This window comes from Bos javanicus, chromosome 3 (genome assembly GCF_032452875.1).
Source record: "Bos javanicus breed banteng chromosome 3, ARS-OSU_banteng_1.0, whole genome shotgun sequence".
Classification (NCBI taxonomy): Eukaryota; Metazoa; Chordata; class Mammalia; order Artiodactyla; family Bovidae; genus Bos; species Bos javanicus.
In genome coordinates this window covers 34,956,919-34,982,369 of record NC_083870.1, presented here as the reverse complement: position 1 = coordinate 34,982,369, position 25,451 = coordinate 34,956,919, and the positions used below count along the sequence as shown (strand labels likewise).

Sequence of the window (25,451 nt, the reverse complement as noted above, 5' to 3'; positions counted from 1 at the left end):
CACAGCATGTGGAGTCTCCCCAGTCCAGAGATCAAACCTGTTTCCCCTCACATTGGCAGGTGGACTCTCAACCACTGGACCACCAGGGACGTCCCAAAATTTCTCTTATAAGGTTATCAGTCATATTGGGTTAGGATCAACCTAATGATCTCAACTGATTACATTTGCTAGGAACTTATTTCCGAATGAGATCACATTCTGGAGTACTAGGGATGAAGACTTAGACACATGTCTTTTTGGTGCTTCCCGTGCCCCACGTGGGAAAATCAGATTGTCCTGAAATACTGCAGATGACCACTACCAGCCTTGGGCCCAGCATTACCCCAGAGTAGATCTGCCTCTGCAAATGAGTTGACTGTATAGCAGAAGAAGGGGCCTGTCAAGATGGCCTACAGGAGAAACATGGCTCGTATCTGCCTTGCAGAGGACGAGCTGAGTCCCAGTTTCCTCACACAGAGCCTTTCCTGTTTAACCCCATACCGCCAACCCCACCATATGTGTCTGAAGGGTGCTAGTCTCTGCACATAAGCTGTTCTCTAAGGTTTGTGGATGAGATGGTTGGATGGCATCACCGACTCAATGGACAAGAGTCTGAGTAAACTCCAGGAGTTGGTGATGGACAGGGAGGCCTGGCGTGCTGCAGTCCATGGGGTTGCAAAGAGTTGGGCATGACTGAGCAACTGAACTGAACTGAAGGTCTGTGAGGTGGGCCTTATTATAGCACAGATTCCAGAGAACTGAGGCCAACTTTTCTCCTTCCCAGCCCAGGAGAACACTCCTCAAGCTTTTTTTTTTTAAGAGGACGACCCTGAGGAAAGGAAGGCCTACTTTTAAGAACGTAGAGGAAATTGTTCTGGAGACAATAAAAAAACTGACTTCCTGTGTGGCCATCACACTTGACACTTTCCTTCCTTCCCTTTGGTTTAGAATGAAAGGAAGTCTGCTTTTCTTTTAACAACAGGTACCTAAAAGCTCTTACATGTCTTAGCATGTATCAAAAGTAAAGAAGAAATGCTGCTGAAGCTAATCTAACTTTATCAATCTATAATAGAATGCTTTATCTACATCTTAATGACATACCCACTTGGTTCTCCTAGCCTGTCGTATTTATAATTTCATTTAATTACTTCAATCACTTATCAGATTGTGTTTACTCATTCACATATTCAAAATATGTTGATTGAGACTTCCCTGGTGGTCCAGTGGCTAAGACTCCATGTTCCCAATGCAGGGGGGCCAGGTTCGATCCCCAGTCAGGGAACTAGATCCCAAACACCACAGCTAAGACCTGGCATAGCCAAATAAATTAATTGCAAAAAACTCAAAATATGTTTATTCAGCACTTATATGTGCTAGGGACTGATATTAGATCAATTTTACACATTAAAAAAATAAATAACAGAAAGATTAAATAACCTGGCAAAGTCATAGCTAGTTACGAGTTTGCATAGTCAATGGTGGATATATTACCAGTTCTCAGGTACCCTGAATCCCAGTTTCATGCTTTGTATACTTGCAATTATCCTGTTACTGGAGTACTTCATCCTCTAAGCTCCACAATATTGCTAGGCCAAATCTTACTTGGGTTCTTGAGTCTACTGCAAAATATCAATTGTTTCTCAAAAATGTAGGTCCAGGTACTCCTGCAAACATTCAAGTCTCTTTTGATAGTGGTGCTCTGAAGGCGTCTGTTTCGTGGGCACCGACAGAAGGAGCTTTCAACTATACCGTGATGGCTTTGAGTGACTCTTCTAGGCTGAGCTGCAGTACAACTTTCAGTTCCTGCATCATCTACTCTCTCCAGTGTGGAACCAAGTACCTGATTTCAGTTTCAGCAAGTAATGATGCCGGATCTAGCAGATCGACTTCAGCAGTGACTTTGAAAACTGGTAAGTAAACAGGAGCGAGATCACTGTGGGGCTGGCAAGCCCAAGTGGCTGACCTTAGGGAAACAAATAATTACATGACAATGTTCCAGAATGCTCTAGAACAAATGAAAGCAAAAGCCTACTCTAAATGAAAGCATAGGCCCGTGGACCCCGCCGAGAAAGCATCGTTGAAGTCTTCCCCGCCTCCTCTGCCATCATGTCTAAATCAGAGTCTCCCAAAGAGCCCGAACAGCTGCGGAAGCTCTTCATTGGAGGATTGAGCTTTGAAACAACCGATGAGAGTCTGAGGAGCCATTTTGAGCAATGGGGAACGCTCACAGACTGTGTGGTAATGAGGGATCCAAACACCAAGCGCTCCAGAGGCTTCAGGTTTGTCACATACGCCACGGTGGAGGAGGTGGATGCAGCCATGAATGCAAGGCCACACAAGGTGGACGGAAGAGTTGTGGAACCAAAGAGGGCCGTCTCAAGAGAAGATTCTCAAAGACCTGGTGCCCACTTAACTGTGAAAAAGATTTTTGTTGGTGGCATTAAAGAAGACACTGAAGAACATCACCTGAGAGATTATTTTGAACAGTACGGGAAAATTGAAGTAATTGAAATCATGACTGACTGAGGCAGTGGCAAAAAGAGAGGCTTTGCTTTTGTAACCTTTGATGACCATGACTCCGTAGACAAGATTGTCATTCAGAAATACCACACTGTGAATGGCCACAACTGTGAAGTGAGAAAAGCCCTGTCTAAGCAAGAGATGGCTAGTGCTTCATCCAGCCAGAGAGGTCGAAGTGGTTCTGGAAACTTTGGTGGTGGTCGTGGAGGTGGTTTTGGTGGGAATGACAACTTTGATCGTGGAGGAAACTTCAGTGTTCGAGGTGGCTTTGGTGGCAGCCGTGGTGGTGGTGGATATGGTGGCAGTGGGAATGGATATAATGGTTTTGGTAATGACGGAAGCAATTTTGGAGGTGGCGGAAGCTACAATGATTTTGGCAATTACAACAATCAATCTTCAAATTTTGGACCCATGAAAGGAGGAGACTTTGGAGGCAGAAGTTCTGGCCCCTGTGGTGGTGGAGGCCAATACTTTGCCACACCACAAAACCAAGGTGGCTATGGTGGCTCCAGCAGCAGCAGTAGCTATGGCAGTGGCAGAAGGTTTTAATTACTGCCAGGAAACAAAGCTTAGCAGGAGAGGAGAGCCAGAGAAGTGACAGGGAAGCTACAGGTTACAACAGATTTGTGAACTCAGCCAAGCACAGTGGTGGCAGGGCCTAGCTGCTACAAAGAAGACATGTTTTAGACAATACTCATGTGTATGGGCAAAAAACTCAAGGACTGTACTTGTGACTAATTGTATAACAGGTTATTTTAGTTTCTGTTCTGTGGAAAGTGTAAAGCATTCCAACAAAGGGTTTTAATGTAGATTTTTTTTTTTGCACCCATGCTGTTGATTGCTAAATGTAATAGTCTGATCATGATGCTGAATAAATGTCTTTTTTTTTTTTTTTAATGTGCTGTGTAAAGTTAGTCTACTCTGAAGCCATTTTGGTTAACTACCCCAACAGTGTGAAGTTAGAATTCCTTCAGGGTGATGCCAGGTTCCATTTGAAATTTATTTACAACCTGCTTGGTGGAGAAGCTGTTATCTTCAGAACCTTGGTGTAGTTGAACTGACAGTTACTGTGTTGTGACCTGGAGTTCACCATTAAAAGGGTCACCCATGCAAAGTCATGGAGCTTTTTTTATTTATTTTTTGGTTATTAATGATTGTTGGCACATCCTATGCAATATATCTAAATTGAATTATGGTACCAGATAAAGTTATAGATGGGAATGAAGCTTGTGTATCATCCATTATCATGTGTAATCAATAAAAGATTTAATACCCTCAAAAAAAAATAAATGAAAGCATAGAGTTGAACATTCTGATGAGTCTGAGTAATGTTGATAGTGAAACGAGATCTTGTGCTTTGGAAAAAGCACTTTGAAAATTAAGAGGCCTGTTTCCTCTTCCAAATCTTTCACTAATCAGTCTATTTTCTTTTGCATTTGTAAAGTTGTAAATATTCTAAGATCCAGTTTGATCACAACCCTAACTGTGCGGCCCCTTATTTACATCATGCTTCACAGACCTAGGCCTGGTAGGAGCTATTCTTTAAGATAAACAGGGAATGTCTATAGTTTGGAATATGTGTTTAGATATCTGCCCTCTTTCATTCTTATCAAAGAGATAAAGACATACATATGTGGGAGTCTACACTTCAATTTAGAAATATTTGTGTGTTTTGAGAATGTGAACTAACATTTAGTGAACAGCTACTATGCAAAGCCACAAAGAAAATCTCTTGTAGTACTCTCAGACTCCTTTTTATTTATCATTTTCTAGTTGCTTGTGCACCTGGAAGAGTGGCGATCCAAGAAGATCCTCCTGGCCACCTGTCCGTAGCTTGGTCCAATGTAGATCTGGGTGATTACTACGTGGCCTTCGTGAAGAGTGATGATGGCTTGGAAGTACATTGCAACACTTCCCTCACCCAGTGCAATTTCTTATCTGAGTGTGGCTTCACTTACTTTATTAGTGTTTTTGCCTATAACAAGGCAGGGCAGAGTCCTTTGGGTGATGTGTTTAATTATACCACAGGTGAGTTGCGCTTGATGCTTGTAAAGGGAGTTCTGAGTTCACTAAATTCAGTCGCAGAATGGACCACTCATTGTACTCCTTGACTTCGACTATTTGGGAGTCATTCTAAGTCCAAGAATGGAAAGTGAATCTCTTCTTTCACGTTCTTTCCTGGGGAATTTGGACTAAGTGGACTCAACCTTAACAAGAAAACAAGGTTTAGGAGTAAGAAGAAAGGAAAGATTGTTGCTATTCAAGCTTGCTCTGAAAAATTGAACCCTCCATCCAGATCTACTCATTGTTCATCCCTGTTCTGGATGCTGAAGGGGAGGCAAACCTTAGGTCTCAGAGTTCACTCTTTCTCTAAGCCCAGAAGACAGAGGTGCAATGGCAAAGATGCCTCATGGTGTAGAGAGTTCTGGAGTAGGACACCTGGGCTTGAGTCCTAACTTGACCACTAACTCATTTGTAAAGTGGAAATAATGATGTCTACCTTGTTAAGTCCCTTAGTATCCACGACTGCAAAATGGGACAAATAATCAGGAGTACATGAATGTGAAAGGGTCTTTATACATAAGAAAAGTACAGTGCAAATATTTTTATTAGCAGCTTTATTGCTGTTACTATTATTCTCCTGCACTAGACTTGGGCCTTCTACAGGGCAGGGATTATATCTCATTCATCTTTTCATCCTGAATGCATATCATAGTGTGACTGGCATATGGGAGATGCTCGATTTTTAAAGAATGAATGGAGTGAGAGACTTAAAATTAACTATATGTACAAATAAGAATACAGTAATACAACTATATAAATAACAATTATAGCTGGATTACATACATTTTTATCCAGATGAGGGAATCAAATAATTGGTGCCTTTGGAATTTGGAGTCAGAGGCCATCAATAAGGTCTCAAGGGCCTTCCAGAGGGAGTGGTTTTGAACTGGATCTTTAAGGATGAATGGAATGTTGGTGGAGCAAGAGCATTCCAGAGAAACCCCATATGAGTTAGACATTTGTCACAATTTGTCCATGAAGTAATGTAGGGCTCTTCTAAAATGTACTAATGCAAGGCTTCCTCCTCTCCTCCACCCCTTAGTTTTATCTAGTTTAGAGTCTGGAAAGACTGACAGGATCTAGAAGTTAGACTAAATATGATTTTGTCAGGAGAAGGGTCCCACATTCCAGTAGAAGGGACACAGTCTCTGAAACACGGGAAAAAACATGCACATTGGGTGGAGAATTAAGGAGTCAGGTGAGGCAGGGGGTGTGGGGAGCAGCTGGATGTGTTGACAGGGTAGCGCTTATTATAACCTTGAATGTCATGCAGAGAGAAGCTATCCTCTATGTAGTGGGTGTCAGGCCAGGATCACTGTTGGGCAGACCTGTAGGAGACTCTTACAGTGACTGCAGAGACTCCTGGGCACGGAGACGCCGGGACTCAATGCCCCTCTGACAGCATGGCTCCTGTACTGACGTCCTTCTCTCTACTCCTGCTTGCAGCTCCCTGTTGTCCTAGTGACATTAACCCTGTGCTGGTGTCCAGTGACAGAGTCAAGATTGTCTGGTCTCCCGTCCGAGGTGCCGAACTTTATGAAACAAAGGCTGTGGATGGGTTCAATGTGGTTGAGTGTAATGACACGGCTCCGGCTTGCACGCTTTCTGCTCTAGAGTGTGACACCAAGTACAACATCACGGTATATTCCTTCAGCGAAGTCCGGGGCAGCAATACGTCATGTACTTCCCAATTCATAACCACAGGTATGATACAACAAGGATTTTGTTCACCGACGTCTGGATGGCTCACCTCTATGTCCCTCAGGAAAGGCATTCAGCAAGTATGGTAAAAAGGTTAACTGCCACTAATGACTCTTGGTAGGGATCCTGAGAGCCCCTCTTACTAAGGAGAGGCAGAAGAGAAGGTGGAAGAGGGAAAGAGGACAGCAAGAAACAGGAAACCCTGGGGAGAGTGGAAGGATTGGCTGGTGATTACCTCAGCCATTCACATCCTCCTAACTTTGGGGCCAGAGAAGGCAATGGCAACCCACTCTAGTACTCTTGCCTGGAAAATCCCATGGGCGGAGGAGCCTGGTGGGCTGCCGTCTATGGGATCGCACAGAATTGGACACGACTGAAGCAACTTAGCGGCAGCAGCAGCAGCCTTGGGGCACCTGCCTATAGTCACACCGTGAAGGTGCAAATGTTTGTCTTAATTACTTTTGCTTTTGGAGTTCAAATGGCTCCTTAACATTTTCCAGTTAGCCCAACACTATGGGAATCTAATACCATCTGTCAATGTCAGCAAGGTTTCCACACAAAGGCCCTAGGAATTTGGCCTGAGCACAAGGTATGGTTGAAAGTAATCATCTCATTTAGGGGAGAAAACAAGTTTTAGACCAAATGCCACGTGTGATATTTCTTGACTCTGTTTCAGTTCATAATCTAAAATCTCTTAGCTCCTTGCAGTCCTGAAATCAAAAACATTTCAAAGGATGACTTTTCCATGATTAATGTGCGCTGGCAATCCACTAATGATGAGGCCACTTACACGGTGACTGCCCAGGGAGAGAAAGGGCTGCACCAGTGCAGCAGCACCGGAGAGTCCTGCATCCTGGGGGGCTTGCCCTGTGGCTCAGTGTTCTCTGTCACTGCTGTGGCTGAAACACCCGCAGGACGGAGCCTGCCCAGCTACAGTGTGCCTCTAGAGACAGGTATGTAACTACATACAATGGAATGCAATGGAATATTAGTCAGCCAGAAAAAGGAATGAAATTGGGTCATTTGAAGAGGCATGGATGGACCTAGAGGGTTCATACAGAGCGAAGTCAGAAAGAAAAAAGTAAATATTGTATAATATCATTTACATGAGGAATCTAGAAAAATAGTATAATGATCTTATTTGCAAAGCCCAAACAGAGACACAGACGTAGAGAAAAAATGTATAGATACCAAGGGGGAAAGGGGAAATGAGTGAGAGGAATTGGGAGATTGGGACTGACATATATACTACTGATACTAAGTATGAAATAGACAACTAATGAGAACCTCCTGTGTAGGTCAGGGAACTCTACTTAATGCGCTGTGGGAACCTGAATGGGAAGGAAGTCCAAAATGGAGGGGATATGTGTATATGTATGGCTGATCCACTTTGCAGAAGAGTAGAAACTAACATAACATTGTAAAACAACTATACTCCAATAAAAAATAACTTAAAAAAAGAAAGAAATGGTATGTAGCAACTGCAGCTTGAACCTTAGTTCCAGTGGGGTCGTTAGGAATTGTTTTAGGATATGAACTTTATCACTTGATTTACCCTAAGTGTGGTAGAAATACATTAATCTCAGAGAAGCCTTTCAAAGAGCCCCAGTCTTAGGAAACTTGCAACACAGGTTCCATATAAATATCATCTGAAGGCTCTAATGTATTCATACACCAACATCAAAGGAGGAATCCACTGACTCTGCAAAAACATTTCTTTGACTTCATATTCCCCCATGACACAATCTACCAAAGCATCTAACAAGTGACCAAATGAGCTGGCTTATCATTTATTTCTTTGGTTCAGCCTTTCAAATCTTTCTCTTAAAAAGGTTTTCTGAGTTTCAGTTTCCTAATTGGTAGAAGAGGATAATGGCTTCAATGGGTGGTTGTGAATATTACATTTTTTATGCTGCAAAGCACTTAGCATAGTGCCTGCTTGCATGGTAGGAGCTGGATAAAAGAAAGCTGTTATTACTTGATAACATTTGAGTGAATGAAATATAGCAAATTACTTAAAGCCTTTGGGTCTTATTTTCTCTTATATATAACGATAGATGGCACTTTGGAGCAGATAAGTTGAAACATAAAAGGCCAATAGGGACAATGCCAAATATGCAGGAAGGTTTCAGATATCCTATATGCTGTATAATGGATCTTTGAAGAGTTGAGAATTGATTGTGGTACTCTTAGGTGGCTAAGAATATTTTAAGCTTTTATATAAACCATGTTATAAGGTTTTATATCAACTATGATGTGTTTTATATCACAATGCAAAAAGGCAAAATGGTTGTCTGAGGAGGCCTTACAAATAGCTGAGAAAAGAGAAGTGAAAGGCAAAGGAGAAAAGGAAATATATACCCATTTGAATGCAGAGTTCCAAAGAATAGCAAGGAGAGAGAAGAAAGACTTCCTCAGTGATCAATGCAAGGAAACAGAGGAAAACAATAGAATGGGAAAGACTAGAAATCTCTTCAAGAAAATTAGAGATACCAAGGGAACATTTCATGCAAAGATGGGCACAATAAAGGACAGAAATGGTATGAACCTAACAGAAGCAGAAGATACTAAGAAGAGGTGGCAAGAATACACAGAAGAACTGTACAAAAAAGATCTTCAAGACCCAGATAACCGCAATCATGTGATCATTCACCTAGAGCCAGACTTCCTGCAATGTGAAGTCAATTGAGCCTTAGGAAGCATCACTATGAACAAAGCTAGTGGAAGTGATGGAATTACAGATGCTCATGATGATGCTGTGAAAGTGCTGCACTCAATATGCCAGCAAATTTGGAAATCTCAGCAGTGACTGAGATTCCACGGGACTGGAAAAGGTTAGTTTTCATTCCAATCCCAAAGAAAGGAAATGCCAAAGAATGTTCAAACTACCACACAATCGCACTCATCTCACATGCTAGCAAAATAATGCTCAAAATTCTCCAAGCCAGGCTTTAACAGTACGTGAACTGAGAATTTCCAGATGTTCAAGCTGGATTTAGAAAAGACAGAGGAACCAGAGATCAAATTGCCAACATCTGTTGGATCATCAAAAAAGCAAGAGAGTTTCAGAAAAACATCTACTTCTGCTTTATTGACTATGCCAAAGCCTTTGAATATGTGAATCACAACAAACTGTGGAAAATTCTTCAAGAGATAGGAAATACCAGACTACCTGACCTGCCTCCTGAGAAATCTGTATGCAGGTCAAGAAGCAACAGTTAGAAATGGACATGGAACAATAGACTGGGTTACAAATCGGAAAAGGAGTATGTCAAGGCTGTATATTGCCACTCTGCTTTTTTAGCTTATATGCAGAGTACATCACACAAAATGCCGGGCTGGATGAAGCACAGTCTGGAATCAAGATTGCCGGGAGAAATATCAATTACCTCATATACGCAGATGACACCACCCTTATGGCAGAAAGTGAAGGACTAAAGAGCCTCTTGATGGAAGTGAAAGAGGAGAGTGAAAAAGTTGGCTTAAAACTCAATATTCATAAAACTAAGACCATGGCATCCAGTCCCTTCACTTCATGGCAAACAGATGGGATGGAAACAGTGACAGACTTTATTTTGGGGGGCTCCAAAATCACTGCAGATGGTGACTGCAGGCATGAAATTAGAAGACTCTTGTTCCTTGGAAGAAGAGCTATGACCAACCTAGACAGCATATTAAAAAGCAGAAACATTACTTTGCCAACAAAGGTCTGTCTAGTCAAAGCTATGATTTTTCCAGTAGTCATGTATGGATGTGAGAGTTGGCTTATAAAGAAAGCTGAGTGCAGAAGAATTGATGCTTTTGAACTGTGGTATTGGAGAGACTCTTGAGAGTCCCTTGGACTGCCAGGAAATCAAACCAGTCAATCCTAAAGGAAATCAGTCCTGAATATTCATTGGAAGGACTGATGCTGAAGCTGAAACTGCAATACTTTGGCCACCTGTCGCAAAGAACTGACTCATTGAAAAAGACCCTAATGCTGGGAAAGATTGAGGGCAGGAGGAGAAGGGGACAACAGAGGATGAAATGGTCAGATAGCATCACCAACTCGATGGACATGAGTTTGAGCAAGGTCCAGGAGTTGGTGATGAACAGGGAGGCCTGGTGTACTGAAGTCCTTGGGGTTGCAAAGAGTTGGATGCGACTGAGCGACTGAACTGACTGATCAACTATGTACTATGAAATGCATGAGAAAGGCAAAACACATTTTATTGCAAATGTGATAATACGTATTAGGAGAAGAGGTAAATGCAACCATTGCATTGAAATTTGCAACTGGAATCATTAAAGCTGAAGAACAACAAAGGATTTCTTTCTTATACTGAAAAAAGTTGGGGAGAACCTCACATTAATTACCCACAGCCAGTTAGTGAACTTCATTCTCGGGGAAAGTACTTGCTATATACAGTGATGTTAAATAATGTATCAGAGAGAATGAGATTTTGCTTAACAAAAGTTAAGTTTTTTTAAAGTTTTTTAAAATTTTTTATTGCAGTATAGTTGATGTTCAATGTCATATAAGTCACAATATAGTGATTCACAATTTTTAAAAGTATGTTCCATTTATAGTTATTAAGGATATTTTGACTAACAGTTAAAGGTTTGAGAAATCTAGGATACTGACTGAAAGACAGACAGAATACCATACTTGGTTGTTTTTCACAAATAACCCTTAGTGGAAATAAATTCCTAATTTTTTCTTTTTCCCCATTTGAGCGCCGTGCTGCTCAGCCAGTCTGACGGTAACTCAGGTCACTCAGTCAGTAATCAACGTGAGCTGGACTGTTGGGACTGGGGCCCTAACCTATGTGACGGTTCTGCAGTCACACACGGGACAGTCAAAGTGTCACACCCATCAAAACTACTGCCTCCTGGGATGCATCACATGCGGCATCAATTACACAGTGGCAGTAAAAGCAGTTAGTGCCACTGGGTTGACTGCGGACTGCGCCTACCAAAGTTACTCCTCTAGTAAGTGAAATCTAGACTCTAGTTCTAGAGTATTAACAAGGACCTTGACTATTATAGATCCAGACATAAGCCCTTCCATCTCATTTAAAAGCATGCTGCATCTCCACCACGCTTGCATGATAAATTCAGATTACTTTCTAAAATGTTTGCAATTTTCCTCTTGATTCAGAACCTCAAAGCTTCGGAGGCTTTTGTTGGTGCATGCTAAGTCACTTCAGTTGTGCCTGACCCTTTGCGACCCCCTGGACTATAGCCTGCCAGGTTTCTCTGTCCATGGGACTGTAGCCCTGTATCCCACCAGGCTCCTCTTTCCATGGGATTATCCAGGCAATAATCCTGGAGTGGGTTGCCATTTCTTCCAGGGATCTTCCCAACCCAGGGATCAAATCCGTGTCTCTTGTCTCCTGCATTGATGGATAGGTTCTTTACCACTAGCACCACCTGGGAAACCCTTTTGGTAGTTGGTGAATGAACTCCCTGATAACAAGGTTCAAGTGGACTTTCTCTGAAAGAAGGCTTGGTTTTTATATGATCTAGCTATGTGCAGCACAGAGTAACTCAGTCTGGCAGAGTTTTCAGAAAGCATTTAGATCACATATTCTATTTGGCTTGAATTTTTTGTTTCTCAATAGTATTGCGCTACTACCTCTCTCTTCTAAACCACTCCAGCTTCTCCTATGGTATCTTATTTTAACAGGCTTCAAGAGCAAGTATTGCATTTTGTTCTTCACAAAGACCAATTAGGGAATGGCGGGAGAAGTAAGGAGTGGTACAGGGTTAACAAATAAGATTTCACTGGTATGATTCTAGTCCACTACAGTGGCTGTTTAGAGCGCTGTTTCAGGAAAAAAAAAAAAAAAAAACTCTCAAGATTAATGGGATGCCTCTCAGGCTTAATGGGAGCGTGAGTACCGCAACCAGTTAGCTGCATGTGTTCTGAGGCATGAGGTGGGAGAGTTGAGATGTAATTTTCATAGCACTTCCCTGGATGTCCAGTGGTTAAGACTTTATGCTTCCACTACAAGGGGCTCAGGTTTGATCCTTGGTTGGGGAACTAAGATCCCATAAGTCTTTCAACAACAAAAAAAGAAATAAATTAATTAAAAAATGAAATTTTGGCATCCCAAAGGTAGTAGAGTGAGTCTTCAACTTAGGAGTCTAAAGATATGGCTTCTTAAACTGTCCTGCCTTATCTTATTCCTTGATTCTATTTCCTCCTTGGTAAGAGAAATAGGAATGATTATGGTGTGAAAGCATTTAAAACCTGCTGCATGCTATGTACTAAGTTGCTTTGTGTGCATTTATTAGTCACTCAGTCATGTCCATGGAGAAGGCAATGGCACCCCACTCCAGTATTCTTGCCCGGAAAATCCCAAGGACGGGGGAGCCTGGTGGGCTGCCGTCTATGGGGTCGCACAGAATCAGACACGACTAAAGCGACTCAGCAGCAGCAGCAGTCATGACCGATTGTTTGTGACCCCAAGGACTGTAGCCTGCCAGGCTTATCTGTCCATGGGATTCTCCAGGGAAGAATACTGGAGTGGTCACTTCAGTTGTATCCAATTCTTTGCAACCCCATGGACTGTAGCCTGCCAGGCTCCTCTGTCCATGGAATTCACCAGGCAAGAATACTGGAGGGGTAACCATTCCCTTTTCCAGGGGATTATCCCAACCCAGGGATTGAATCCAGATCTTCTGCATTGCAGGCAGATTGTTTACTATCTGAGCCACCAGGGAAGCCCAGAACACATATGTAATCTGCTTTATAATTTCTTTCATTAGAGTTGCTGCCTAAGTTCTCACCTTGATATCTAGTTCTGGAAATACGGTCCACTGCTTACCCTCACACCTAAAAAAACCTTTTTTTTTTTTAAAGAATGAATCAAAGGAACCTAATTATCTGTAATACTTATTATACAATAACATCTTTATTTTGTTTACTGAGGAATCCACCATTTGACACCCAATGTGTGGCCTGCTCAAGGTATTCAGTAAAGGAAAAAGGGAAAGTACCCAGTCAGCACAGATGAAGTGTGGACTAGCGACAAGAATCATGTTACTCAGCTCAGCAAAATTTAGGTCTTTTCAACTAAAGCTGAATGCAGTTAATTATATCTAAATTGAATCCCACTAAAATCATTATGGGCTTTCCCAGTGGCTCAGTGATAAAGAATCTGCCTGCAATGCAAGAGAGTTGCAGGTGACACAAATCAATCCCCAGGTTGGGAAGATCCCCTGGAGCAGGAAATGGCAACCCACTCCAGTATTCTCGCTTGGAAAATCCCATGGAGAGATGAGCCTGGTGCGCTACAGTCCATGGGGTTGCAAAGAGTCAAACATGACTTAGTGACTAAACAACAATAAAAATCATATTATGGGTACTATGGGTAGGATGTTATGAAGGATCTTGACAAGGATTCTGTGTATTTGACTCATACAGTTTGAGTCATATACCCTTCATATCTGCCAAGTACTTGGACTCACCATTGCTCTCTATTGAAAACTCATGCCCCACCTCACCCTCACACATGGATCTCTAATCATGTGGCCCAGGACAGAAGGAACTTGATACCCCCTCAAATCTTGCTCTAATCGGTTGTCATTTAGAGCAGGACACTTAACGCTGTTTCCCATAGTAGCAGAGGCTAGGTTTGTGGTGGTGGTGGAATAGTGATGTGTTTGTTTTATCCTTCAGGTGCCTGCTGCCCTTTAGGGGTGAAATTATACAGGCTGGGCCCTAATGGCATCCGGATCCACTGGCAGGCCTCCAGGGGCTCTGCCAATTACAGCACCGACCTCTATGGTTCCAAAGGCATTTTCACATGTGCCCCAAGCGCTGGCCTCAGTTTCTGTGATGTTACCGAGATACCCTGCGGGGATGTGTATACCGTGATGGTGTCACCAGTTGCTGAGACGGGACTGAAGCTTACTTTCTGTCCAAAAAAAATATATTCAGGTAGAGAAAGTTATGACCCTTTATTTAAAACTAACCCTTGACTCAATCTGTGAATGAAGGCTAAGAGCAATCACACTTTGCTATGTAGGAAGATCAAAAAGGGCATGACATTTCTACATCCTATAGGCAGATTCTGGCAACAGGGGACCCCAAGCTCCTTTGGAATTGTGATGCTTTGTTATAATTTGATTTGGAGGTACTCCTTTCATCCCTTTCCCTCTCTTCAGAAAAAGGAACAGATGCTTGCTTAAACAGTAAAATGGATTTAAAACAATTTTCTGCTTTGAGATTTGAAGATAGGTTTTATTCATGGTTAGAGGTAATGACAGACAACATGGAATATTTGAAATTAAGAGACTTGAACCTTTATTTGCACAGATTCAGACTTATGATTGAGGGAGAGTTGGAGGATCAGAGAAAAACAAATTTATAAATCATAAGCTAGGTTTGGAAGTACGAGTGGGCAGACAGTCTGTGATCACAAAACATGACTGTCAGCAACTGCCATTTCAACAGAGCTGATGGAAAAAGACGAGCAATTCTCCTGCTCTGTATTCCAGCACCTTCTGCTACCTTGCCCAGGGCATTGTCATATTTTTTTCATATATTTATAAAATAAAGAGATGATGAGGTCCTATAACTTTGCAGGGGAATGCAGGAAGAGTAATAAATGTTGGCTTAGAAAGCTTTACTAGTAACCAGAATCTAAAATTTCCAGTTATGTGTAGGTGACAAGAAGGTTCAAGACGGCTCCTGGTGATGGAACAAGGCCAGTTCCTCTTCGGGGGTGTTCTCACTATCCTTGGCTGTCATGCTCTGATTCCTTGCTTTCTCATTATCTTGTCCAGAGGACAAGCTGGCCCAAAGCATGGCCCTATGAGAAGGGACAGGAGTAGGTTGTTGGGTTGAAGATGAGCTCTGAGGAAGCAGAGCCTACAGGTCAATAATGATACTTCATTGTATTTGCATAATGCTTCAAAATTTATCAAGTGTTTTCACATTCAATATTTCACTGAATGCTCAAATAACTCTATAAGGTAGGTTCAACAGATTTTATTTTCTCCAATTTATAAATGAGAAAACTGAGATTCAAAGGCTCCCAAATCTCTATCTATAACCCTTCTCTTCTTCTGATCTCTAAATCCATATTCAAACATGTTATCTCTACTTAGAGATACACCTCAGGCATTTCAATTCCTCAAGACCAAAAGGAACTTCTGATCCCATGCAGTTTCTGATCTCCCATCATCCTTGTTTCAGGTATTCAAGCCTGAAAACCCTGGCGTCAGCTTCCCCTCTCCCTCACCTTCCATATCTAAATAGTCTCCAAGCTCTGTTCTTTTCACTCCATGATGGTCTCTAAATCCAACTTCTTCTCTTCATTCCTACAGCTACTTCAGTACTTCAGGGTCTCACTACCTCTCCCCTATACTATTACACCAGTCCTATCCTCCTGCCCTCTTACCAGTCTTCATGCTATCACTAGAGTTATTATTCCAGGACACGGACCCAACTGTCTTTCTTTCACGCTACAAAATTCTCAGAAGTTTTCCATTGCTCCATAGGATAAAATACAGTCCTCTGAGCATGGCATTTAACATCCCTTACAATCTGTCCCTCTTCTATCTTTCTACACCTGTACTAACAGAAGTTTAATGTAAGTCTGAAAATTTAAAATTTTCTAGTAGCCACATTAAAAACATAAAAAGAAATAGGCAAAATTAATTTGCATATATTTTCATTAATCCAATATATCCACAGTATTCTAATTTTCAACATGGAATCAATGTAAAAAATTTGTATTTTTTCCATAGTAAGTCTTCAAAATCTTGTGTGTGTTTGTTTAAGACAGCACATATCAGTTTAGACCAGCCACATTTGGAGTGCTCATAGCTACATATGGTGAGTGGCTACTCTATTGGACAGTACAGTTCTCGGCTCATTCCCCAACATCCTTACTGAGAAGACTCTATTCTCTAGTCCTATGGAGTCATTCACACCCCTCTGCCCTTACCACACATGCATACTATGCCACATCGTGCTTCTGGGCTAATGCAGCACTCCTCGCTTTGCCTGGAATTCTGCCCCTCCCCCAACCAAGGGAACTCCACCAGCCCAAACTCCCCCTCCTCTGTGAAGTCTTCTCCAGTTCTCATAGGCTGAGTTCATCTCTCTCTTTCCTTTATAACTCCACAGCACACATTATTGGCACCACACCATATTTCTGTGAGTTGAATGTCTGTAATTTCTGCTAAATGGCAATCTCTTAGACTCTCAGTACTTTGCATATAACTGTTGCCCTATATATTTTAAGTTAAAAAAAAAAGAATGAATAAGAATTTATGTGTTTCTCTATGATAATACAGCCAGTAAGTGAGTGAGTGAAGTCTTTGCTTCTTCTCCTAATTCATACTCACAATTTAACTTTTAGAGAGACATTCTCTCTGATGGTTTGTTAGTTGGAACTCTGATATCCTTTGGTGGGGTGCCATCTCAAGCCTATAGTCTTTGCCCTTTAGTAAGGGTTGGGTGTCCAGACTCAGGTTAGGGAATCTATCTTTGCTCTGGCTCCTTGATAAAAACCATGCATTTGGGGAAAGATTGTTGCTTTCGTTTTTTGTTTTTCTTTCCCCAATATCAGTGATGCCTTAATCTTATAATTAGGATGATATTGTAAATGATAACAATGATTAATATTTTTTGAGTGTAGTGTGCTAGCCACTATTCTAAGGGCTTTAGCTTGTGCTAAATGTGCATTAGCTTGACTGATACTTATAACAACCCTATGAGGTTGGCATTCTTATTCTTACCACCTAACAAAGTGAAGCACAGAAAAGTGAAATGACTTATCCAAGTTAACAGTGTTAGCAGGTGTCTCCTTCTCTTATTACACAAGTTGGTTCTTATTCATTCTTCACTCACTTCCTATTATTCTTTCTTAAATTGTATCTCAAATACGTCAATGAATCTGTTTTAAACGCTTGTGTTTTTATTTATTACAGTAACCTGCTCTGGAAGTACACTTGGAATGGGTAAGTCATTTTTCTCATGGATAAACTAGAAAGAAATTTTTTGTTAAATTTTCAGTTCAGTTCAGTTCAGTTTGGTCGCTCAGTCATGTCTGACCTTTTGCAACCCCATGGACTGCAGCATGCTAGGCTTCCCTCTTCATCAACAACTCCCACAGCTTACCCAAACTCATGTCCATTGAGTCATTGATGCCATCCAACCATCTCATCCTCTGTCGTCCCCTTCTCCTCCAGCCTTCAATCATTCCCAGCATCAGGGTCTTTTCAAATGAGTCACTTCTTCACATCAGGTGGCCAAAGTATTGCAGTTTCAGCTTCAGCATCAGTCCTTCCAGTGAATATTCAGGACTGATTTCCCTTAGGAATGACTGGTTGGATTCCCTTGCTGTCCAAGGGACTCTCAAGAGTCTTCTCCAACACCACAGTACAAAAGCATCAATTCTTCGGCTCTCAGCTTTCTTTATAGTCCAACTCTCACATCCATATATGACTACTGGAAAAACCATAGCTTTGACTAGATGAACCTTTGTCAGCAAAGTAACGTCTCTGCATTTTAATATGCAGTGTAGGTTGGCCATAGCTTTTTTCCCAAGGAGCAAGTGTCTTAATTTCATGGCTGCAGTCACCGTCTGCAGTGATTTTGGAGCCCAAGAAAATAAAGTCTCAAACTGCTTCCATTGTTTCCCCATCTATTTGCCATGAAGTGATGGGACCAGATGCCATGATCTTAAGTTTTCTGAATGTTGAGTTTTAAGCCAACTTCTTCACTCTCCTTTTTGCATCCATCAAGAGGCTCTTTAGTTCTTCTTCACTTTCTGCCATAAGTGTGGTGTCATCTGTATCTCTGAGGTTACTGATATCTCTCCCAGCAATCTTGATTCAAGACTGTGCTTCATCCAGTCCAGCAGTTCTCATGATGTACTCTGCATATAAGTTAAATAAGCAGGCTGACAATATACAGCCTTGACGTACTCCTTTCCTGATTTGGAACCAGTCTGCTGTTCCATGTCCATTTCTAACTGTTGCTTCTTGACCTGCATACAGATTTCTCAGGAGGCAGGTCAAGTGGTCTGGTATTCCCATCTCTTTCAGAATTTTCCACAGTTTGCTGTGATCCACACAGTCAAAGGCTTTGGCATAGTCAATAAAGCAGAAGTAGATGTTTTTCTGGAACTCTCTTGCTTTTTTGATGATCCCATAGATGTTGGTAATTTGATCTCTGGTTCCTCTGCCTTTTCTAAATCCAGCTTGAACATCTGGAAGTTCACCGTCCAAGTACTGTTGAAGCCTGGCTTGGAGAATTTTGAGCATTACTTTACTAGCGTGTGAGATGAGTGCAATTGTGTAGTAGTTTGAGCATTCTTTGGCATTTCCTTTATTTGGGATTGGAATGAAAACTGACCTTTTTCAGTCCTGTGGCCACTGCTGAGTTTTCCAAATTTGCTGGCATATTGAGTGCAGCACTTTCACAGCATCATCTTTTAGGATTTGAAATAGGTCAATTGGAACTCCATCACCTCCACTAGCTTTGTTCGTAGTGATGCTTCCTAAGGCCCACCTGACTTTGCATTCCAGGATGTCTGGCTTTAGGTGAGTGATCACACCATCGTGATTATCTGGGTCATAAAGATCTTTTTTGTATAGTTCTATGTATTCTTGTCACCTCTTCTTAATATCTTCTGCTTCTGTTAGGTCCATACCATTTCTGTCCTTTATTGAGCCCATCTTTGCATGAAATGTTCACTTGGTATCTCTAATTTTCTTGAAGAGATCTTTAGTCTTTCCCATTCTATTGTTTTCCTCTATTTCCTTGCATTGATCACTGAGGAAGTCTTTCTTATCTCTCCCTGCTATTCTTTGGAACTCTGCATTTAAATGGGTATATATTTCCTTTTCTCCTTTGCCTTTCACTTCTCTTCCTTTCTCAGCTATTTGTAAGGCCTCCTCAGACAAGCATTTTGCCTTTTTGCATTTCTTTTTCTTGGAGATGTCTTGATCGCTGCCTCCTGTACAATGTCATGAACCTCTGTCCATAGTTCTTCAGGCATTCTGTCTATCAGATCTAATCTTTTGAATCTATTTGCCACTTCCACTGTATATTCATAAGGGATTATTTAGGTAATCAATGGTCTAGTGGTTTTCCCTACTTAATTTAAGTCTAAATGGTCTAATGTTTTTCCCTACTTTCTTCAATTTAAGTCTGAATTTGTCAATCAGATGTTCATGATCTTAGCCACAGTCAGCTCCCAGTCTTGTTTTTACTGACTGTATAGTGCTTCTCCATCTTTGGTTGCAAAGAATATAATCAATCCAGATACTGACCATCTGGAGATGTCCATGTGTAGAGTCTTCTTATGTGCTATTGGAAGAAGGTATTTGTTATGACCAGTGCATTCTCTTGGTAAAACTCTATTAGCCTTTGCTCTGCTTCATTCTGTACTCCAAGGCCAAACTTGCCTGTTACTCCAGGTATTTCTTGACTTCCTACTTTTGTATTCCAGTCCCCTATAATGAAAAGGACACCTATTTTAGGCTTCAGTTCTAGAAGGCCTTATAGGACTTCATAAAACCATTCAGCTTCTTCAGCATTAGTGGTTGGGGCATAGACTTGGATTACTGTGGCATTGAATGGTTTGCCTCAGAAACAAAAAGCAATCCTTCTGTTGTTTTTGAGATTGCACCCAAATACTGCATTTCAGACTCTTTTGTTGACTATGATGGCTACTCCATTTCTTCTAAGGGATTCTTGCCCATAGTAGTAGATATAATGGTCTTCTGGATTAAATTCACCCATTTCAGTCCATTTTAATTCACTGATTCCTAAAATGTCGATGTTCACTCTTGCCATCTCCTGTTTGATCACTTCCAATTTACGTTGATTCATGGACCTAACATTCCAGGTTCCTATGCAATATTGCTCTTTACAGTGTCGGACTTTACTTCCATCCCCAGTCTCATCCACAACTGGGTGCTGTTTTTGCTTTGGCTCCCCCTCTTCATTCTTCATTGTTGTTCTTTAGGGTGACTTAATGAAGTCCGAATCAAAGCTGACTCTTCAATTATAGAGGCAAATGCTTTCTTTCTGTGATTTAAAAGGTCCCTGCTCTCCTCTTGCATAACTTTTTCTCCCCTCTTACATTGCCTCCCCTCAGATTCCACCAGTGGAGAGGAACTCCACTGGATTCTGAAATTATTTCGGTCTTCCAGGAAAATAAAAACATGCTTCAGAGAAGCAACTGATTCATGCCTCACTTGAGAGAGTGGTTCCTAGCCCTGCTGTACATTGTGTCACCCAGAGAGCTTAAAACTAATCGATTTGTTGTTGATTTTCAGTCAGTAAGTCATGTCCGACTCTTTGCGACCCCATGGACTGTAGCCCACCAGGCTCTTCTGTCCATGGGATTTCCCAGGCAAGATTACTGGAGTGGGTAGTCATTGCCTTCTCAGGATCTTCCTGGAGATCTTCTCGACCCAGGGATCAAACCTAGATCTCCTACATTGCAGGAAGATTCTTTACCATCTGAGCCACTGGGGAAAAGCTTCTTAGGTGATTGTAAGGTGTAGCCATGGCTGAGAACTGCTGCTTTAGAGCAGAGCTTCTCAAAGCTTATTGTGCATAGAAATCACCTGGGGCCTTATTAAAGCAGATTCTGATTTGGTAGGTGTAGGAAAGAGCTAAGACTTTGCACTTCTAACAAGGTCCAGGTGAAGCTGGTGACACTGATGCTGCTGGTCTGACCACACTTCTGGCAGTCAGGTGTTAGAATCTGTTAACGGCCTGCAGAGTCCTAAGATGCCTGCTTCCAGTTTGCATGGGTGGACGTGGCCAGCAGAGGTAAACGGGTGCTGAAAGGGCACCTGGAGTAAAGGTAACCCTCACTGTCACTCAGATGTGCTCAGGACTGATCCCATCTAGGCTATTCTGGGGGCCCCATGGGGGCTATTCTTGGCTTGGGGCTGTAGAGATGATCACAGAGCTGTGTGTGCTGACCCAGTGAGTAGCATATGGTGCTTCAAGAGGAATCTTTGCCACCATCTTCTAGGAGGATTGCTTGATTTGAGGCCTTGGGAATACCCCTAGGGAATATTATAAAACCCAAAATACAGACCGGACATGTAAACACACACACCACACACACATAGTCAGACATGGCTGACTTCAGAGGATTTAAGAGAAAATGAAGCCTTCCTTTGAGCAAACCCCACTGGATAGCCTTCCAGCCTGGGCCAGCTCCCTTCCAACACTTCCTGCCACCGGTAGGACATATGCTTCTCTTTGCTGCCGGTTCTCTGTTTCCTCTCCCAGTCCATTTCTTCTCTGAGCACAGAAGACACATGTTTTCTAATTCTTGCCCCACCTGGTGGTGTTGTCTAGATAACTAAGTCATGTCCAATTCTTTGCGACCCCATGGACTGTAGGTAGCCCACCAGGCTCCTCTGTCCATGGGATTTCCTGGACAAGAATATTGGAGTGGATTGCCATTCCCTTCTCCAGGGGATCTTACCGACCCAGGGACTGAACCTGCATCTCTTGCATTGGCAGGAGGATTCTTTATTGCTGAGGCACCGGGGGAGCCCCACCAGCAGTTCTGAAATAAGAATAATCCCTATCAATTTTAAAGGGTTTCTGTTTCCAGTGATTACAGGGAAACAGACCTGGCTTATTAAAAATAAATTATGAGGAAAGTTCTAAATTATAATTACTTGAAAAAAACTCCCAAAGTACTAATGCCCATAAGCTCTGGTCTTCAGGAAAATGTACATGGGCCTGAGTCTACATTCTTGGAACATCTTTCCAGTATTATGGTGGTTTTAATTCAATATTTCTCCTGAGCCCCAGAGGGGTAGTAGAATGGGGATCCTTGGGGATCCCTAGGAGGTGAAGAGTGGTGTATTATATATTGGTCTTCCCTAAGATTTTGTTAAAGAGATGATACTTTTTTAAAAATGCTTGAAAACCGTCTTTCTTAAGACCTTGCTATTTGAGATCACCAGAAACCTTGTTCAAAATGTATAATTTTAGGCCCCACACAGAGTTACTAAATCCCCAGGTGATTCATTCACATGCATATTAAAGTTTGCAGGTTACTGGTTGGGTAGTAGTGCTCAAACTTTGGTGTGTATCAAAATCTCTTGGAGAGCTAGCAAAGGCTGTAGGGATCCATGCCTGCTGAAGTGGGCCCCTGTGTTTCTATCAGGTTCCTATGTGATTCTGACACTCTCCAAGTTTGAGAAGCACTGCTCTAGGTCACTGCTGTCCACTTCCTATGTCCCTCTGGGCTGGCCTTGATTATTACTTCTCCTTTCTTAGCGAGTTTCAGTCTTCAACCTGAAGAGATCTGACCTTTTCTTTAAGAGATTGTTGTAGAAATTCTGCAAGACTATCAAAAATGATTATTTGGGGGTCTCTACATCATATATAATTCACTGTATTAAGGGAGAAATTCTAAATTGCTGTCCAATTTCAGCATTTCTCCTCTCTATACACAGGACTAGTCAGAGTAGGTCCCTAGCTGGCATGGGGCCTCTAGATACGCTAAGGGAAACCTTGGGAATCTTGTTGGTCTAAGGCTTTTGGTCTTACTTAACTCTTGGGTTATCCTAAAGCTTTTCAACAGCATGAATGGATTTTTTAAGAGACAGATCTGGGTTCAAATCCTGCCACTGTCCCTTTCCCTTAGGTAAGGTGCTTCAATTCTAAGTACAGGTTTCCTCATCTGAAAATTGGAACAAACTTCTCATAAGATGTTATGAAGATTAAAGGAGATATAAATTGTTAGACCCAATGACAGGCTCAAAGTAGGCTCAGTAAATAAAAGTCTTGGGGGTGGAGAGGAAAGTCCTTTGTCTTGGGTCAGTAGTCTGAGCTCCAAGAGACTCTTGGGGAGGATTCATTTCACAAAGCAGGAGATAGAACATCCTGGTTAGTTAGACCCTGATGGTCAGTTTCTTCTTGCCCTTTGAATGGTTCAGTTTATCTTACTTTTCTGCTTACTTGCTGGGAAGTGCTGCAAAAATACCATTTCAAATCGAAATGCTAATCTGAACCTCAGTGACATCTGAGGGCTTTTTAACTTAAGAAAATGTCTGCATACTAATGCATTTTGTGGCTTCCTCCCTTCCTTGCCTTTTTAGTGATTTACAGAGGGAAGAGAAATGTGGAATGACACAGTAAACCACGGATAAAAACAGAGACTTGTCTAGTGAGTAATTTAAATTGAAATGTTATAATTCAAAGGCAAAGTGTTTTTTTATTTTTTTGCTTTAAAAATTTCTTCCCATATCTTTTGCAGAGGTTCTTTAATTGTTAGTGTGATTAGAGCTGGAAAAAGTCTATTAGAATACAAAATTCCTCTAGGCTAGGACAAGCTCCTTTGGCCTTTAGAAGAACTGCTCTGACTCCACTTCCTGAGTTCAAGGTCAGGTGTGTCCTCAATGGCAAGGAGTTCAAGATCTGCTGCAGAGAAGACTCAGGGGAGAAATTAATCCAGAAAGTCTTGTGGAAGGCTGCCAGAATGAGCCAGCACACGGGGAAAGTCCTGGAGATATGAAAGATCTGCATAGCAGAAATTCTTGGAGATTTCTTACACCCAGACATAGTACATACTACAACACACCCACTTCATAAGTGTTTCAACGACCCAGCACTTGCCATGCAGCTCTCTAGCTATTCAAGAGTTGGAAGCATCCACTCCCAGAGAAGTCAAAATCAAGCCACCACACATTGACTGCACTCATCCAGAACAAAACTCGACAAGGACTTCGGCTGAGGTTGGATAGCAGCAGCTGCCAGGGCCACCTGTAGGAAATAACACCCTCATCTAAAGTTAGGAGGAAGCCGAGCCACTTGCAGGCTTTCCCAAGCGAGAGAAAGCATCATGTGTTGACACCTCTGTGTGAGTGTCTGGGAAAGCAGAGTTGCTAGCCTGTTACTGGAATGACTGTAGTCATGCTTTTGAATGAGCAAAGACTTCAGATGGAGGGATACTCAGAGCCAGAGCCCCAAACTGTGGCAGACTGACATACATGCATCTTTGGAGGGAAGGACCATTGATCTTGTCGGCTCTATTGCTCACTCACACTGTAATTTTTTTTTTTTTTTCCGAGAGAAAAGACAATGATAACTCTGTTGTACCTAAAAAAAAAATTGTGCTTTGAGTGCCAGAAACCTTATTAAAAGATAGTGCAAGCTGGACTTGTGTAACACATGTAACTAAAGTGTTTGCTCCCCAGAAGCCTAGCTGTGGAACTAAGACTGTCTGTAGTTAGGAACAACCATGGAACTCTGCCCAGAGGGAATTGGAGCATGGAATTAGGCTTGAGGTACACTGGGAGGGAACAGCAAACTTCCTTTTCTGTGTCTGCTTTCCCTTTCTGTGTGAGACTGAGATACAAATGTGCCACTGATGAGATACTCAAGAGCATTTGCACTTGAAAAGAAGGCAAGTCAAAGAACTTAGATTCCAGAAAAATAGAAATCACTGAGTCAGACAGTACACACAGAAGAGGACCGAATTTAGTTCACTTTTGTTCCTAAGCACTAGTGGGTGAACAGGAGTCAGACTAGGTGCATTGACATCAGCTGGGGAGCTCATTATTTAATACAAACTTCCTGGTATCATCCCCTGGAGATTCTAACTCAGCAGGTTTGGGAGCAGACCTGGGAATCTATACTTTTAACAAACTCACAAAGTGTTTCTGCCTGGTGGCCAAGTTTGGGAACCTTAAAAGACTTGCGTTGGCCCCATTCTTCCTTGAAGCAAAATTTCAGCGATGGGAAGCTGAAACATGTTAAAAGATAAACTGAGGCATGTTAAAAATTTTAAGAGTTTATTTGAGCAAAAATTGATTTGAATTCAGCAGCACCAAAACCGAGATGATTAGGAATACTCTACTGACAGGAGCAGGGGGCAGGGGTTGGTGGGAGGGGGAGACTTTTACTGAAAAGAGGTGGAAGCAAAGCAAGGATATTATTTGACTGGCTATAAAACCAATAGCTATGTAGCTATAGTGGTTGTCTTATGTGTGCCCTCTGATAAGAGTTGTGTCCATGGCTGACTGGAACAGGCAAAGAGCCAAGGGCAAAAGCCAAATGGAAGGCCAGGATCCCTGGTCCAGGACACTAGGGGGCTGCTGGGACCAGTGCACTCATACCCTACAAATACCAGAATACAGAAAAAATGAAATGGCTGTCTACTTAGCTAGGCATCTAATTCTGGGCTGCTTTGGTC

At 42.0% G+C, this 25,451-nt stretch overlaps 1 protein-coding gene and 1 pseudogene across 2 annotated transcripts in view; both read left to right on the top strand.

Annotated features, from left to right (window-relative positions):
* The window catches only part of FNDC7 (fibronectin type III domain containing 7), a 33,634-nt gene extending 9,219 nt beyond the window's left edge, over nt 1-24,415 (top strand). The window contains exons 5-13 of one of the 2 annotated variants that reach the window (XM_061410997.1): nt 1,632-1,889; nt 4,273-4,527; nt 6,010-6,267; nt 6,963-7,217; nt 10,981-11,235; nt 13,931-14,191; nt 17,194-17,223; nt 23,356-23,423; nt 23,514-24,415. In XM_061410997.1, coding sequence (XP_061266981.1) covers nt 1,632-1,889; nt 4,273-4,527; nt 6,010-6,267; nt 6,963-7,217; nt 10,981-11,235; nt 13,931-14,191; nt 17,194-17,223; nt 23,356-23,387 — 1,604 coding nt within the window. In that variant the 3' untranslated portion in view covers nt 23,388-23,423; nt 23,514-24,415. The remainder of the gene's footprint in view (nt 1-1,631; nt 1,890-4,272; nt 4,528-6,009; nt 6,268-6,962; nt 7,218-10,980; nt 11,236-13,930; nt 14,192-17,193; nt 17,224-23,355; nt 23,424-23,513) is intronic. The other variant, XM_061410996.1, reaches the window with a different exon arrangement.
* On the top strand, nt 2,057-3,155 carry LOC133244188 (heterogeneous nuclear ribonucleoprotein A1-like; annotated as a pseudogene).
* Nucleotides 24,416-25,451: the final 1,036 nt, after the last annotated feature.